Genomic DNA, 14591 nt, shown 5'->3' on the forward strand with positions numbered 1-14591 from the left:
ATTTATTAAGACCGTAAACACATTTTACTGTTAAAAACAAATATTTGCTTTTTAAGAGCAAGCACTGAATTACCAATAGTGTAAAATCATTATGTAAGACAGTCATTTGTTTATTAAAAAGAAATGTATTAGTAATCTTTTTAAAAGCTCTGATTATGATAATTTCCCAACATACACAGAAGTATAGAGTAGAATACTCTAGACCCACATAACTGATAGCCACCTGTAAAAATTAACTCATGGCCCTTCCTGTTTCAATTCTACATTTGTCCATATCCCATCCTACTCACCAGATTAAGTGAGTGAAGTTAAGTCACTCAGTCGTGTCCGACTCTTTGCGACCCCATGGACTCCTAACAGGCCCCTCTGTCCATGGGATTTTCCAGGCAAGAGTACTGGAGTGGGTTGCCATTTCTTTTTCCAGGGGATCTTCCCAACCCAGGGATTGAACCCAGGTCTCACTCATTGTAGACAGTCTCTTTACCGTCTGAGCCACCTTATTTGGAAGCAAATCCCACACATATTACATCCTCTGCTGCTGCTGCTGCTGCTGCTGCTGCTGCTGCTGCTAAGTCGCGTCAGTCGTGTCTGACTCTGTGCGACCCCATAGACGGCAGCCCACCAGGCTCTGCTGTCCCTGGGATTCTCCAGGCAAGAACACTACATCCTCTATAATTCAGTATATATTACTGAACTTTACAGCTCTTTTGTAAACAAAATCACTGTCATACCTAAAAATACTATTATTCTTCTTTAATATTAACAAACATTCAGTCAGTATTAAAATACATCACATTTGCCTCCAACCTTTAAAAATTTGATTAAATCAGGATGTACCTGAAGTCACATACTGCATTTATTTGATATCTCTCTTAAGGTCTCTTAATCTATAACCTCATTATTTTTTATTGTCTTGCAATTTGTTTTTTGAAGAAGCCATACTTTTTGGGTAGTAAAGGTTCTCACATCCTGAATTTTGTTAATCGTATCTCTGTGGTGCTGTTTTCATGGTCCTTAGATACCTTATTTCCTGTAAACTGATAGTTAAATGTAGAGACCCACTCTGATTTGGGGTTCACATTTTTGGCAAATTAATTTATAGATGGTGCTGTATCTTTCCATTACATTGCAGAAAATATCCAGGTGTCTCTCTTTTGGGAACGTTAGTGGCCATTTTGACCGTTAGTGGTCACCACAGATTCATCATTTCTGAAAAGGTCCTCTTAGTAAACTGTGGCATCCTGTATAATTGAGTTTTCTCCAGGTTGATTTTTTTTTCATTTAATAGTATATTCCTGCATCCATTGCTCTTTCTTCTCAGGTTCTCTTGACTATTCTTGCTTGTTAATGTTTTCAAATCAGCTTTATAATAAACTTATCTAGTTCTAGGGACTAATAATAAAAATTGTATTGATTTAGATTTGTATATTAACTTAGAGCTGAAAAGTAACTCATGTTATTTTTCAGAATGAGAGGTTGAGATTTTCTTTATTACATAATGAAGTAGAGCTGTCCTTCAAATACTTTCCCATGGATAGTTAGGCATTGATTAAAACTCTTCTCAAAAAACAAATTCAGCAAATGAACATTTTATCTTCAGAAGATTATCTTTAGTCATCCAGTTAGATTATTATTTCTTAGAAATTAGATAATGATAGAGTAATTCATTTTCAAATGTATAAACTTTATATGAGCTTAATTTGAGTATAAAAAATCTGTTTTAATTGACGGCAAAGTATTTCTGTTTCTCTGAAAACAGAGGAGCCACTTACCCTGAGGTGAAATGGCACATTTGCTTACCTGCAACTCATTAAATTCACACTCAGCAACTGTAGTGTGTACACTGAGGGGAAGGGAATAAATGCCCTGTACATTATAACTGAGTGACAATTACAAATCATTTCAGTCTTTGAAATTATTGTCAGTAAATTTGTCTGAAGGGACAAGCAGACAAGGGGGTTATCCATATGGACTTCCCACCAGTCCTAGGTTTATCGAAGTAAGTGTAAATTTGCAAGGGACATAAAACTCACCCAAAAAGTAATAATTGAAATCATTTGTAGGTTAATTGCTTTAATTTTTAAATTTAAAGCATCATTTAAGAGCTTCTATTGTTTAGTTCAGTTCATTCGTTCAGTTGTGTCCAGCTTTTTGCGACCCCATGGACTGCAGTACGCAAGGCCTCCCTGTCCATTACCAACTCCCGGAGTTTACTCAAACTCATGCCCATCAGGTAGGTGATGCCATCCAACCATCTCATCCTCTGTAGTCCCCTTCTCCCCCTGCCTTCAATCTTTCCCAGCATCAGGGTCTTTTCCAATGAGTCAGTTCTTCACATCAGGTGGCTAAAGTATTGAAGTTTCAGCTTCAGCATTCCAATAAATATTCGGGACTGATTTCCTTTAGGATAAAATGGTTGGATCCCCTTGCAGTCTAAGGGACTGTCAAGATTCTTCTCCAACACCATAGTTCAAAAGCATTGATTCTTCAGTGCTCAACTATCTTTATAGTCCAACTCTCACATCTATTATTTAATCTTGATCCAATAGGTCCAGTAATAGTATTTTCAAAATGTGTATAGTGATCTCTTCAGGTAATTTTTAAGATTATAGTGAGCCACTTGTTTCCTGTGATTGCTTAAGAAATTTTTGCTGGGCAGTAAAAATTTGGTTAAGCTTCCCAGGTGGCACAAAGGTAAAGAATGTGCCCACCAATGCAAAATACATAGGAGACAGGGGTTCAATCCCTAGGTTGGGAAGGTCCCTTGGAGTAGGAACTAGCAACTCACTCCAATTTTCTTGCCTGGAAAATTTCATAGAAATAGGAGCCTGGTGGGGTCACAGAATCAAACATGATTGAGCATGCATACACACACACAAAAAATTTGTTTAGGGCAAAATCCCATGGACAGAGAAACCTGGTAGGCTACAGGCCATGGGGTCACAAAGAGTCGGACACGCCTAAACAACTTCACTTTCACTTTCCCTGGTTGCTCTGCCAATGCAGAGACACAGGTTTGATCCCTGGAGAAGGAAACAGCACCCTATTCCAGTATTCTTGCCTGGGAAACCCCATGGACAGAGGAGTTTGGCAGTCTACAGTCCATGGGGTTGCAAAGAGTTGGACAGGACTTAGTGGCTAAACAACAACAAAAGAATTTGGTTATATGTGTTTTGGTAGGGTGGGTCTTTGAGTGAAGCCTCTATTAAACTCAGACTTTAGATGAATTTGCTGCATTCAGCCCCACTTCTCACCCCTGCTTCTGGTCAGACCTGCTTTTGTGAGTTTCTGCTGGTCTTGACCCAGGACGACAGCCACTCTGAGTACTCGTGCCCATGACCTCTACTCTCCCTCTACAGCTGACTCCCATGGACCTTCCAGAAAAAATAATGTACCCACCTCATCCTCTTTGTTGTTTTTTTTTTTTTTTTAATTTATTTATCCTTCTTTTAGGTCTCAGGTAAAAGATCAGCTAATTATATGAACTATCAACTCAAACACAGAGACGTGTGTGTGCATTTCCGTAAGGCTTTCCAGATTATTCTAGTGGGTACAAAGCTTGCAATTCTTGATTCCAAGGATCCTTTTTGGTTCTGACATTGTATAGTTCTCATTGCTTTCTGAACGTCAACATACCTGTATAAATGAATGAGTATCTGACATACATAATGCTAGAACTAATAATACACAGACGTGTCTAAAACAGAGATGGCATCAAAGTTTGTGGAAATGTTTAAATTCATAACATTGGCAAGAGCAGGCATTAGAATATTGCCGAGCCTCTTTCACAGTTAAGCAGTTTTGTTATGTGGACAGCTATTTGCTACAGGGAGTTCACAGACAGCAATAAAGGGATAAAGGCAGAGCTTATTTGTGGCAGAAGTTAGACTGCCATGTGTTTTTCTCTTGACAAATTAGGAAACAGAAATGGAAGAGAGTAATTCAGGTTAAGTTCTGTGAGAAAGATGAAGTACCATCTTCCACAGAGAGTGAAAGTGAAAAAGTTGCTTAGTCATGTCCGACTCTGTGCCAACATGGCCAACACAGTCAAGGGAATTCTCCAGGCCAGAATGGTGGAGTGGGTAGCCTTTCCCTTCTCCAGGGAATCTTCCCAACCCAGGGATCACGCACACGCAGACGCACACACACACGCACATGCACACACACACACACACGAATGACATGAAGCTTGTTTTTCATGTTTAAAAAATGTGGCCGTTTCATTCATGGTGACGAACCATTTAACAGTTTTCCCTCTCCACGGCTGGTGATAGAAGTTGCAAATAGTGCTGGCTGTATATATCCAGTTGTTTGATTGTTTTTAGTTTCAGAGATGTGACCAACTCTCTGTCTCATGGACTGTAGCCTGCCAGGCTCCTCTGTCTGTGGGATTCTCCAGGCAAAAATACTGGAGTGGGTTGCCATTTTCTTCTCCAGGGAGTGGTTTTTATTTCTTCAGAGAGAGTGGTTTTCATTTCCTCAGAGAGAGTGGTTTTCATTAATACTTTTATGTCTTTCATGGGCGTTCAGCCTATAGGAAACTGAGGCCCTCTGTCCTTTGTACATCTTTGAGGAGTCCTCCTGTGGCCTAGCTCTTTTAACTTTGTTCCAGTGACACTCAAAAGTATCAGTAAAATCTCCAAAACACAATACTATTTGGTAGCATTTTTCTAGATCCATGATTCTCCCGAGGGCAAAGGAACTGGGATAAAGTAGGTTCCTGAGAGTCATAACAGAGAGTAGTATTATTATTTTTTTTAATGCAGACCCAGCAATGCATGGGCTAGAAATTGATCCTGGAGATCAGACTTACCCAAATGGGTTATGAATGAGCCAATATATATTCTGCCCTAGGACAGTGTGTAGAGTGGCCAAAGCTCCTAGGCTGTTCATTCCAGGCTGTGAGGTCTCCTCCAATCATGTGAAAAAGATGGGAAAATCACCATATATGATGGTCATTGTAGGTTGCTTGTTATTTGGGGACTGAAGAATTCTTCAGAAAGACTACTTTCCATTTCCACCTTAAATGAGTTCAAGTTCTTAACACTCTGCTGCTGCTGCTGCTGCTAAGTCACTTCAGTTGTGTCTGACTCTGTGCGATCCCATAGACGGCAGCCCACCAGGCTCCACCGTCCCTGGGATTCTCCAGGCAAGAACACTGGAGTGGGTTGCCATTTCCTTTTCCAATGCATGAAAGTGAAAAGTGAAAGTGAAGTTGCTCAGTCGTGTCCGACTCTTAGCGACCCCATGGACCGCAGCCTACCAGGCTCCTCCGTCCATGGAGTTTCCAGGCAAGAGTACTGGAGTGGGGTGCCATTGCCTTCTCTGCTTAAACACTTTAGGAACATCTACTTTAATGCTACATTAGTGACATATGATTGTGATTAATGATATTTTATTATGTGATGCACAAATGGAATGTGAAATAGAAAGTTCTCTATGTTACTGTAAACTGTCAAACATTTGGCCTTATTTCAAAAGTTATTTGGAATTTTTTAGCCACCAATGTAAAAAGTACCCTCCTACAACCAAAAAAATTGGATATAGTGCATTGAGATCTATGATTCATAGAAGCCTAGCTGTCTTAGTATTTTTGTGCTTATCATAAGGTATTTGCTTGCCTTGTTGCATCCCATACAGATTTTTTTTTTCCCACCTGGAAATAAGATTTTATAACTAGTGGTTTTGAAGAGTCTTTATGCTGAAAACACAAGGCAGAATTAATTAAAGTAACATAGGTACACTAGAGAATTATTCTGTTAGAATTATTAAAAATTTGGCATACTTAGAAATTCAGTTAGAATTTTTACAATCTTTTTCTGACACCTTCAAAGAATACTTCTATTCATTGTGTTTTTCAATAATGCTGTCTACCACATTTTAAAAACTTTATTCAAAATACTACATGCCAACTAATTTAATTAATTTTGCATGAAATGTGAAAGAAGCCATAGAAAATAAATGAAAGAAAGATATTATTTTGAAATGAGGTGACTTTAATATTCTTGAAGGCAATGACTGCTTTTCCATGTCACTTAATGCTGGCTGTTATATTGAATTATAGAAAGAGTCTGTGCAGTTTCTAGTACAACTTCTTTTTTAAAGCCAACACAGAAGCTCTGAAGTCATAAATCCATGTTGTAGCTCCAAGACAATTTGGCCTTTTCCTGTATTTGCTTGCTGAGTTGTTTCTAAACAAAGTTCTTTATCTATACATCAGTGTATCTTTATTTTATTTGTACCTGCGATCTGTAATTATGCTTTGACATTTCTCTTTTGGTTTTCCACTAAAAAAAAAATCTCTGTGCATTTTTTTTTCTGGATGGAAATTTGCTAATTAAAAACATTTATAGAGATTCTTTTTTCCAAAGAGCACATAGTACTTTATTATCTCTTCCATGGTTCTTACTTTGAAAAAGGTACACTACGAAACAGAGGGTAAAAGAGTTTAAGAAATTTTCTCAACTCATAGAGATATTAATTGAATGAACATGCAAGAAATGTTATGTCTTAGTGCCTGCAAGTGACAAAATATGCTGGTTGACTGGAATTCAAGTTCTAACAAACAGAAAGAATAGTATTAATCTAGTAAGAAGTCATATGGAAGCATGTACACTGGTTTTGATTATTCAATTAAAACTAATAAATGTGAAATATACATTATTTCAAAAGAATTTTACTAAAGATTATAGCACCTCTGCCCTTTAGGAGCTCACAATTTAGTTATTTATATTCTTTACATTTACAGATTTTTGTTATGAATAATTTAGAATTACCAGAAATTAGGAGCATTTAATTTAATTTACCAAAAATTAGTGTATCAGATTTTCATAGAAAAAACTATCTTTCTGTGTTCTATCAGATTATTCAGTAGGGTTTGCCTTTTAGTGAATTCATTTTTAAAGAGATTCCATGTGTATGTATTGAATACAGAGTGTCTAAGAGAGATAATCCATAATGAATAGCACCTAAAAATACAGAAATAGCAATTACTCTAGATTAGGTTTGGTTGGCTTCTGTACATCTTTTTTCTGCCCACATAACCTGTATTGGGGGCTTCCCAGGTAGTACAGTGGCAAAGAATCCACCTGCAATGCAGGAGACAGGAGTTCCATCCCTGGGTCTGGGTTGGGAAGATTCCCTGGATGAGGAAATGACAACCTGCTTCAGTATTCTTGCCTGGGAAATCCCATGGACAGAGGGACCTGGAGGGTTACAGTCCATGGGGTTGCCAAGAGTCAGACATGGCTGAGTGACTGACCATGCATGTGGGCACAGGATTGATAGAGTATGTCATATCTTACTCCCACTCTTGTCCTTTCTTTGATGTTTATTTTTAAAAATATTTCCTTACTTTAAAAATAATTTTATTAAAAACTGAGACATTTATGTTAATGCAATTAGTATAGCAGGATAGTAGAAGAATTTTAAAGCTCTTTTTCTCTCCTTGACTCCTTATCCCCAAACCCCATAGGTCACATCTTAAATATGTCCATGTCTGCCCTTCCCCAAAATGTCTAAGTGTATCCCAATAATTACAAATTCATATGTATATATACATGTCTGTCTACAGTTACCTATATACCTCTGTAAATAAAAATTCATAATATTTCCCATATGGAGTGATAATACATAAAATAGAATGGTCAAAGCCCAGACTAATCAGAGTAGGTGTCTTGGCTGTTCCTTGCAATCCCTAGGTTACCCAGATGTTCTCTAGAAAGAGAAGGCACTTGGGAGGCTTGGACAGCAGTTATTTACCAAGTACAGAAGTATTTCAGTATTTTAACTACCAGTATTTCCTTAACTGAGCGTAAGAGGCAGATGGTATCCCTACTTTTGCTCATTAAATGGCTCATGATTTTCCCCTCAGTGCACGCAGATAGAAATGCTCACGTTCCAGTAAGGGTCTCAAAAGACCAGCATCTGAGTCACCTCTTTCATCTTAAGTATGAACTTTTTATATTTTTAAATTCAATCCCTTAGAGTTTGTCATAGACAGTGTGCATGTATTCCTGAAAGTCTCATGTCAAAACTATGAAGCAGATAAGGTATATTTTCAGAACATTACTTTCAAGCTCCCCTCTAAACAGACCCATTAGTCATCTTTTAACAGGTTTTTCCTTCAATTGTATCTTTTCATTGACCCCAATCACCCAGAATTTAGGGTTGGCAAACTCCCCGTGTCTCACTTAATGTACTAAAAAGACCACATACTATTGCTTTCTTACTAGCATACTTTTAATGTATCTCATTATTGCAATTTATTATCAACTCATAGCTGGTGGGACTATACCTTGAAACAAAGTTGCTCAGTTGTGTCTGACTCTTTGCAATCCCATGGAATGTAGCCCTGCCAGGCTCCTCTGTCCATGGAATTCTCCAGGCAAGAATACTAGAGTGGGTTGCCATTTCCTTCTCCGGGGAATCTTCCCGACCCAGGAAAGACATATACTATTGCTTTTTTACTAGTGTACCTTTCATATATCTCATTATTGCAATATATTATTAACTCATAGATGGTGGAACTATATAAACTACCTTATATTTATCTTTCTACCTAGGACATCGCAAAAACTGTCACTCAGTAATGTTTATGCATTGTTCTTTTGGACTTTTGGATTGGATTCGTAAAGATGCACATATGTTCCATCACAAAACATCTAGAATATTTATTTTCTTTGTGTTCAGATATTATGTAGATTTGAAAGCAGAGGATTGCCATATTCCCCTCAGTGGTCACTCTGTTGACTTGTAGTAACTTGATGCCTTTATTTTCCTTTTCTTTAACACATATTTATCTCTTATACAGAAGGTACAGAAACCCTTCATTTACTATATTCCAATTTCAAACAGCTGCTGAGTGTACTAGAATTTCGTCTCCATTATTTTCTATTTGGGAATGTGGAGGAATTGACACTTACTGAGTATTTACAGCCAAGTCCTTTGCTAGGTACTTTGCGTACATTATTTCATTTAGTCTAAACTGTCTCTCAGTTGTATACTTAGTGTTCTTATTATTGACCCTAATTAACAGAAAGGGGAGTGAGAGTTGACGAAGTCAGTCACATGAATGTTGGGATCACAATTTAAATACAGGACTGTGCCTTTAAAGTGCTATGTTTTGTTTTGTTTTTTGTTTTTTCCTGTACCACAGTAATGCCATCTAAATGGTACTTGTCTGAGGATTAGGTGATACAGGTAACTGTTTTCTAAACTATCAAGCACTAGTCACACATGGAATTTCTAACTCCTAATCTCCAACAGAGTAATGTGAGTAAATTGGTATGTACCAAATACTGTAAGTGATTGTGATTACAATGGAACTTCAAAAATTAGATGAAATGATGTTAATGAGTTGTTGGAGAACTAAAATACAATTTTAATCCATTTCTTTTAAAGTCATGGGTGTCAAAATGGAACATATCATTTAGTAAAGAGGTATTAAATATGGACATGTAACTGTAAAAATATATTTAGAGAAACAATTTTGTTGTTGTTTAGTGGCTAAGTAGCTTCTGACTCTTTGCAGCCTATGGACTGCAGCATGCCAGGCTCCTCTATCTATGGGACTTTCCAGGTAAGAATACTGGAGGGGGCTGCCACTTCCTTCTCCAGGGAATCTTCCTGACCCAGGGATCAAACTGTGTCTTCTGCATTGGCAGGTGGATTCGTTACCACTGAGCCACCTGGAAAGTCCAGGGAATATAATAGGATTATGGAATAATATCCGAAGTAAAATTATTGTAGCCTTAGGCCTTATATTTGATATGCATTCCATGGGGTTGCAAAGAGTCGGACACAACTGAGCGACTTGACTTTCACTTTTCACTTTCATGCACTGGAGAAGGAAATGGCAACCCACTCCAGTGTTCTTGCCTGGAGAATCCCAGGGATGGGGGAGCCTGGTGGGCTGCCATCTATGGGGTCGCACAGAGTCGGACACCACTGAAGCGACTTAGCAGCAGCAGCAACAGCAGTGAGAAACTTTGAAATTCAGAGTTACATGTTGTTGTTGTCACACTTCCTAGGTGTTCCAGATTGCGTATGTGATTGTGAAAGCAGCTAACTCCCCTCGGCCTGGAAACTGGATTTTGGAACGCTCACTGGATGATGTTGATTACAAGCCCTGGCAGTATCATGCTGTGACGGACACTGAGTGCCTAACCCTCTACAATATTCATCCCCGTACTGGACCACCATCATATGCCAAAGATGATGAGGTCATCTGCACTTCCTTTTATTCCAAGATACACCCCTTAGAAAATGGAGAGGTAAGATGAGAAAATTTACCCTCAATACATTTAAGATGGCAAAATAGGCCTGTCAGGAAGACTTGACTATATCAGTCACTGATATCAGGGAGATTTTAAAATAGGATTTAGCAGAAGTACATTTAAAATAACTTATTAAATAAAAAGGAAAAACTGAAGGGTATTAGAATTTTAATTGCCTTCATCTAGTATATATCTTGTGTGTCCAATAAAGATCAGAGAAGAGGAAATGGGCTTAAGTTGGAAAGTCAGTGATTAATTTTAAGGAAACTTTTCTGACAGTGAGTCTTGCTAATTATTGAAGGATTGAGACCTTAGAAGAAACCTTAAATCTGTGTGCTCTAGTCTGAAGATAGGGACAAAAGAGATAAATTCTGGAAAACATAATTCACATATGTGAACTCATAATTTATGCGTTTTTCTACTGTTGCCGCATAGGGCTGCAGTGGGCTTTCTTTCCTTTGTTCAAGTTTTGCTTATTCTATGCTTAATTCAAATCTGTTCAACTTCTCCATAGCATCTTTTTTTTTTTCTTGTGGTTAAGACTTTAAATTGATTCATTGTTTTTCAGCCACAGATTCAAACCATGACTTCACCTTTACCAGTTGTGTGATCTTGAATCAGTGCCTTAAGTAGTCAGTGCCTCCGTTTCATCTCCCATAAACTAGGAACAATAACAGTAGTTCTTATTTCTTATGATTGTCAAGATTAAATGAAAATATTCGAAACATTATAATAGTCACTTTGCAGGCATTAACTATTTTTGTTGCTGTTATAATAACAATAACCATTGAGGTCGGTGGTGGTGGTGGTGGTAGTAGCCCCCTCTCAAATACTCAAACCTAGACCTAGAGACCCTCAGATCTCTAGTTTTATTTCCCTAATCAGTCTCTCTTCAGTATATAAGGCTTAGTAGCTCTTTTTGTTCTACTTTCTTATGTCCATTTCTGTGTATACTCATGGCTAATATTCTCTCCTCACCAGTTCACATGCTTGAAGCTAGTATCATTTTTTACATTTGTATTTTCAAAAAATCCATATTCATACACTATCATGCCCACCGCAACGATTCTGAGATTATTTCTTTAAACACTTCTGGGAGTAAGTTAGAGTTTTGACGTATATTGATCACCCTCTCTTTTGGCACTATTATTCTATGAATGTCTCCCAGTGTCTCACTATATTTCAATTTCATGTTCAAAAATATCAGTTTGGTGTGAAGAAAATTCTAAATGGTGCTCTCAGCAGAGATCTCAATCTGCCAAACAATGAGTCAAAAGCAGTGAGTCAAACAGCTATTCAACTTGCTTGTGCCCAGAGGCATCCACGTCCTGGCCAGACTGGCCTGAGGATATGAGAGTAGAGAGGGAGGGCAAGGAGAATATATTTGAGTTGAATTTATAATTTTTTTCTTGGATCCAGTGTTTACCCAGGATTAATAATTATGTAATATTTATAAAGCTATTCTTTATCTTTAAAAAATGAGTCAATTCAGAAATTTGTTTAACAATATAAAATGTACCCAGATATGTAACATACAAGTTGCATGCCTACCCCAAAGCATGCTAACACTACATAGATGGTGGTTCTCCATTCTTTAGACTTTGTCAACTTACCAACGTGGAACAGATATTCTATTTGTTTGTGTTTAACTGGGTACACTGTTTTAGACACTCACTATAAACTAATCCTTACTGTTGACTTTTAAGACCAACTTATTCAACTGTCTCTGTGACATGCTTTTTAAAGCCTATTTCTCTCTCATTGGAAAGTGAATGAGGTGAGGAATGGAAAGTAATTCAGAGTATTTGAAGTAGATTGATAGTATTTAAAAATATGAATGAAATCCAGACCTCTCCTGGAATATCTGTTTTATTTTATATCTTAGTCTGTGAAACATGGTACTTTTGGGAATGGACAGGTTCAGCGAAGGTAGGAGATGGTCTCCCAAGACTGCCAGATCAACTGGAGACAAAGTTGAGATAAGAATACAGATCCTCTGAGTCCTACATTAGTGTTTCTTTCATACTCTAAGAAAGACTGAAAGTTGATTTTTTAAAAATCTTGGTAATTGCTAAACTCAGAAATGATTTAGAAGAGATATTGACCTGCTGGATCCATTAAAGTAGAAAAATTTCTAATCTTGAGATATGGTGATAGCAAAGAAAGGGATTAGAAGACTGGGTTCTGCTTCTGCTACTAGTTTTTATGGAACATTGAACAGGTCAGTTAATCTCTGAGTTTGAATTTCTTTAATATATGAATTAGTTTGATATATAAATTATCCGAAGGCATCTTTCAGTTCTAAAGTAGTACAGTTTCAGATATCACCTACAATATAACATTGGGAATATTTTACGTGTTTTGGATGCTTGTCTCCAATATTTCCCAGACAAGTGATTGTGAAATAAATCTTAGTATCATTAATTTTTAGTTTTAAAAGCATTCACCTTTAAGTACCATGTGAAATTTAATTATTAAGTGCTTATATTCAGAACTTCCCAGAGAAGTGACATTCAAGTAAGAAAAACAAACATATAAATGAGTAAATGCAAAATGATAGTATAAATGCCACAACAGAATTGTTTACAGCAAGTGATAAAGTTCTTCTGGATGAGTCAAAGGAACCATGCTGAGAAGATGAAGTCTCAGAGTACAGAGAAACATACAAAATTTCTTAGTATCTCCAAAGTTTTGAAGACAATTGCAAATTTATTGCCAATATGCTTTAGACATATAACAGAATTCACTCCATTATTGAAGGGTATTTTTATTTGGTTTGAATTGTAGGCTTGTTATTATTTTAAATGTACATAAATATAAGAAGAGGACAGAGAATCCCTGTGTCCCTTTTACCTAGCTCCCACTAAGGATAATATCTTTCATAATCTACATTCATTTGTCAAACTAAGAAATTATTATCATTATTTATAAAGAATAAATTACAATTATTATTGATACTCTATTACCTAAACCACAGATTTATTCAGATTTCATTCAGATTATCATGAATGACTTTTTTTCTCTTCTGGGATCCAGTTTGGAATAGGACATTGCGTTTATTGCATCATTGTGTCTCTTTGTCTCCTCTAATCCATGACAGTCTTAATCTTCTTTTGTTTCCCTTGACCGTGATCACTTTTTAAAATTGCTCTTTGTTGTAGTGTTTCTATTTATTTGACTGCACTATGTCTTCGCTGTAGCCTGTGGAATCTTTAGGTACGGCAGGTGAGCTCTAAATCGTAGACTGTGGGGTCTAGTTCCCTGACTAGGGATTAAAACCAGGTCCCCTGCAGTGGGAGCATGGAGTTGTAGCCAATGGACCACCAGAGAGTCCCAAGCCTGATCAGTTTTAAGAGTACTGGAGAGATTTTTCGGTACCATATTACTCATATTGAGTTTGCCTGCTGCTTTTTAATGATTAGACTGGGCTTCTGGGTTTTGGGGAAAAATACCACAGAGGTGAAACAACTTCCTCATTTCATCATTCCTATTTATTTTTATACCCACATCTCCTGTCTATTACCTTTTTATTGGTTTATTAGTCTTACTGTTTTCTAGATAGGATTTTATTTTAGACAATTTTATCTAGATATTTACCATGATTTGAAATGTATGTTCTTGACTAAGCATCAAATGATCATTTGCTTCCAGATCTTGAAAATACTCTTGAACTATGAATTTAAGTCAGAGAATAAGAGAAATAACAGCAGGGTATTTTTAAGACTTTGGAGACCTGGGTTGGGAAGATCTCCTGGAGAAGGGAAAGGCTACCCAGTCCAGTATTCTGGCCTGGAGAATTCCATGAACTGTATAGTCCTTGGGGTTGCAAAGAGTCAGACATGACTGAGCGACTTTCACTTCACTTCACTTCACTTCACTGCGAATAAGGCATTAAGAAATAAACATACATCAATTATAACACACTAAGCAATAATGTTTGTGTTATAGGTACAGAAAATTAATAGAAAATAGTCTTCTGTGACTAACATCAGATCTGTTGAGTCTAAAGTTTATTACATTGCCTCTTGTCTGCAAAATTTTGGAGACATGTGCCAAAACATTTAGAACATTTCAGTATATCATGTTTCAGGTGAAAAGGGCATCATTTTAGAGCCGAACAATACTTTGGGTAAATTCCTTGTCAATATATTAAAGGATATCATAGCTTTGACTTCAGCATCTATAGCCAAACTTCAGTACTATCTCCTGTCCGTATTATCACTGAAGGCTATTTAGGCTTTCCTTCTGGCCTCTTGAGTCTTGGCAGCAGCATCTCTGCTTATTTCTTCAGTATTGTTTGCTGCTCCAGCCACC

General features: G+C 37.2%; 1 protein-coding gene across 2 annotated transcripts in view; it reads left to right on the top strand.

The window, feature by feature from the left end:
* LAMA2 (laminin subunit alpha 2) overlaps positions 1-14591 on the top strand; it is a 676446-nt gene that overhangs the window by 198063 nt on the left and 463792 nt on the right. For both annotated transcript variants that reach the window (XM_040238873.1, XM_040238874.1), the window contains exon 4: positions 10032-10274. In XM_040238873.1, coding sequence (XP_040094807.1) covers positions 10032-10274 — 243 coding nt within the window. The remainder of the gene's footprint in view (positions 1-10031; positions 10275-14591) is intronic.

This window comes from Oryx dammah, unplaced genomic scaffold (assembly GCF_014754425.2).
Source record: "Oryx dammah isolate SB20612 unplaced genomic scaffold, SCBI_Odam_1.1 HiC_scaffold_4, whole genome shotgun sequence".
NCBI lineage: Eukaryota > Metazoa > Chordata > Mammalia > Artiodactyla > Bovidae > Oryx > Oryx dammah.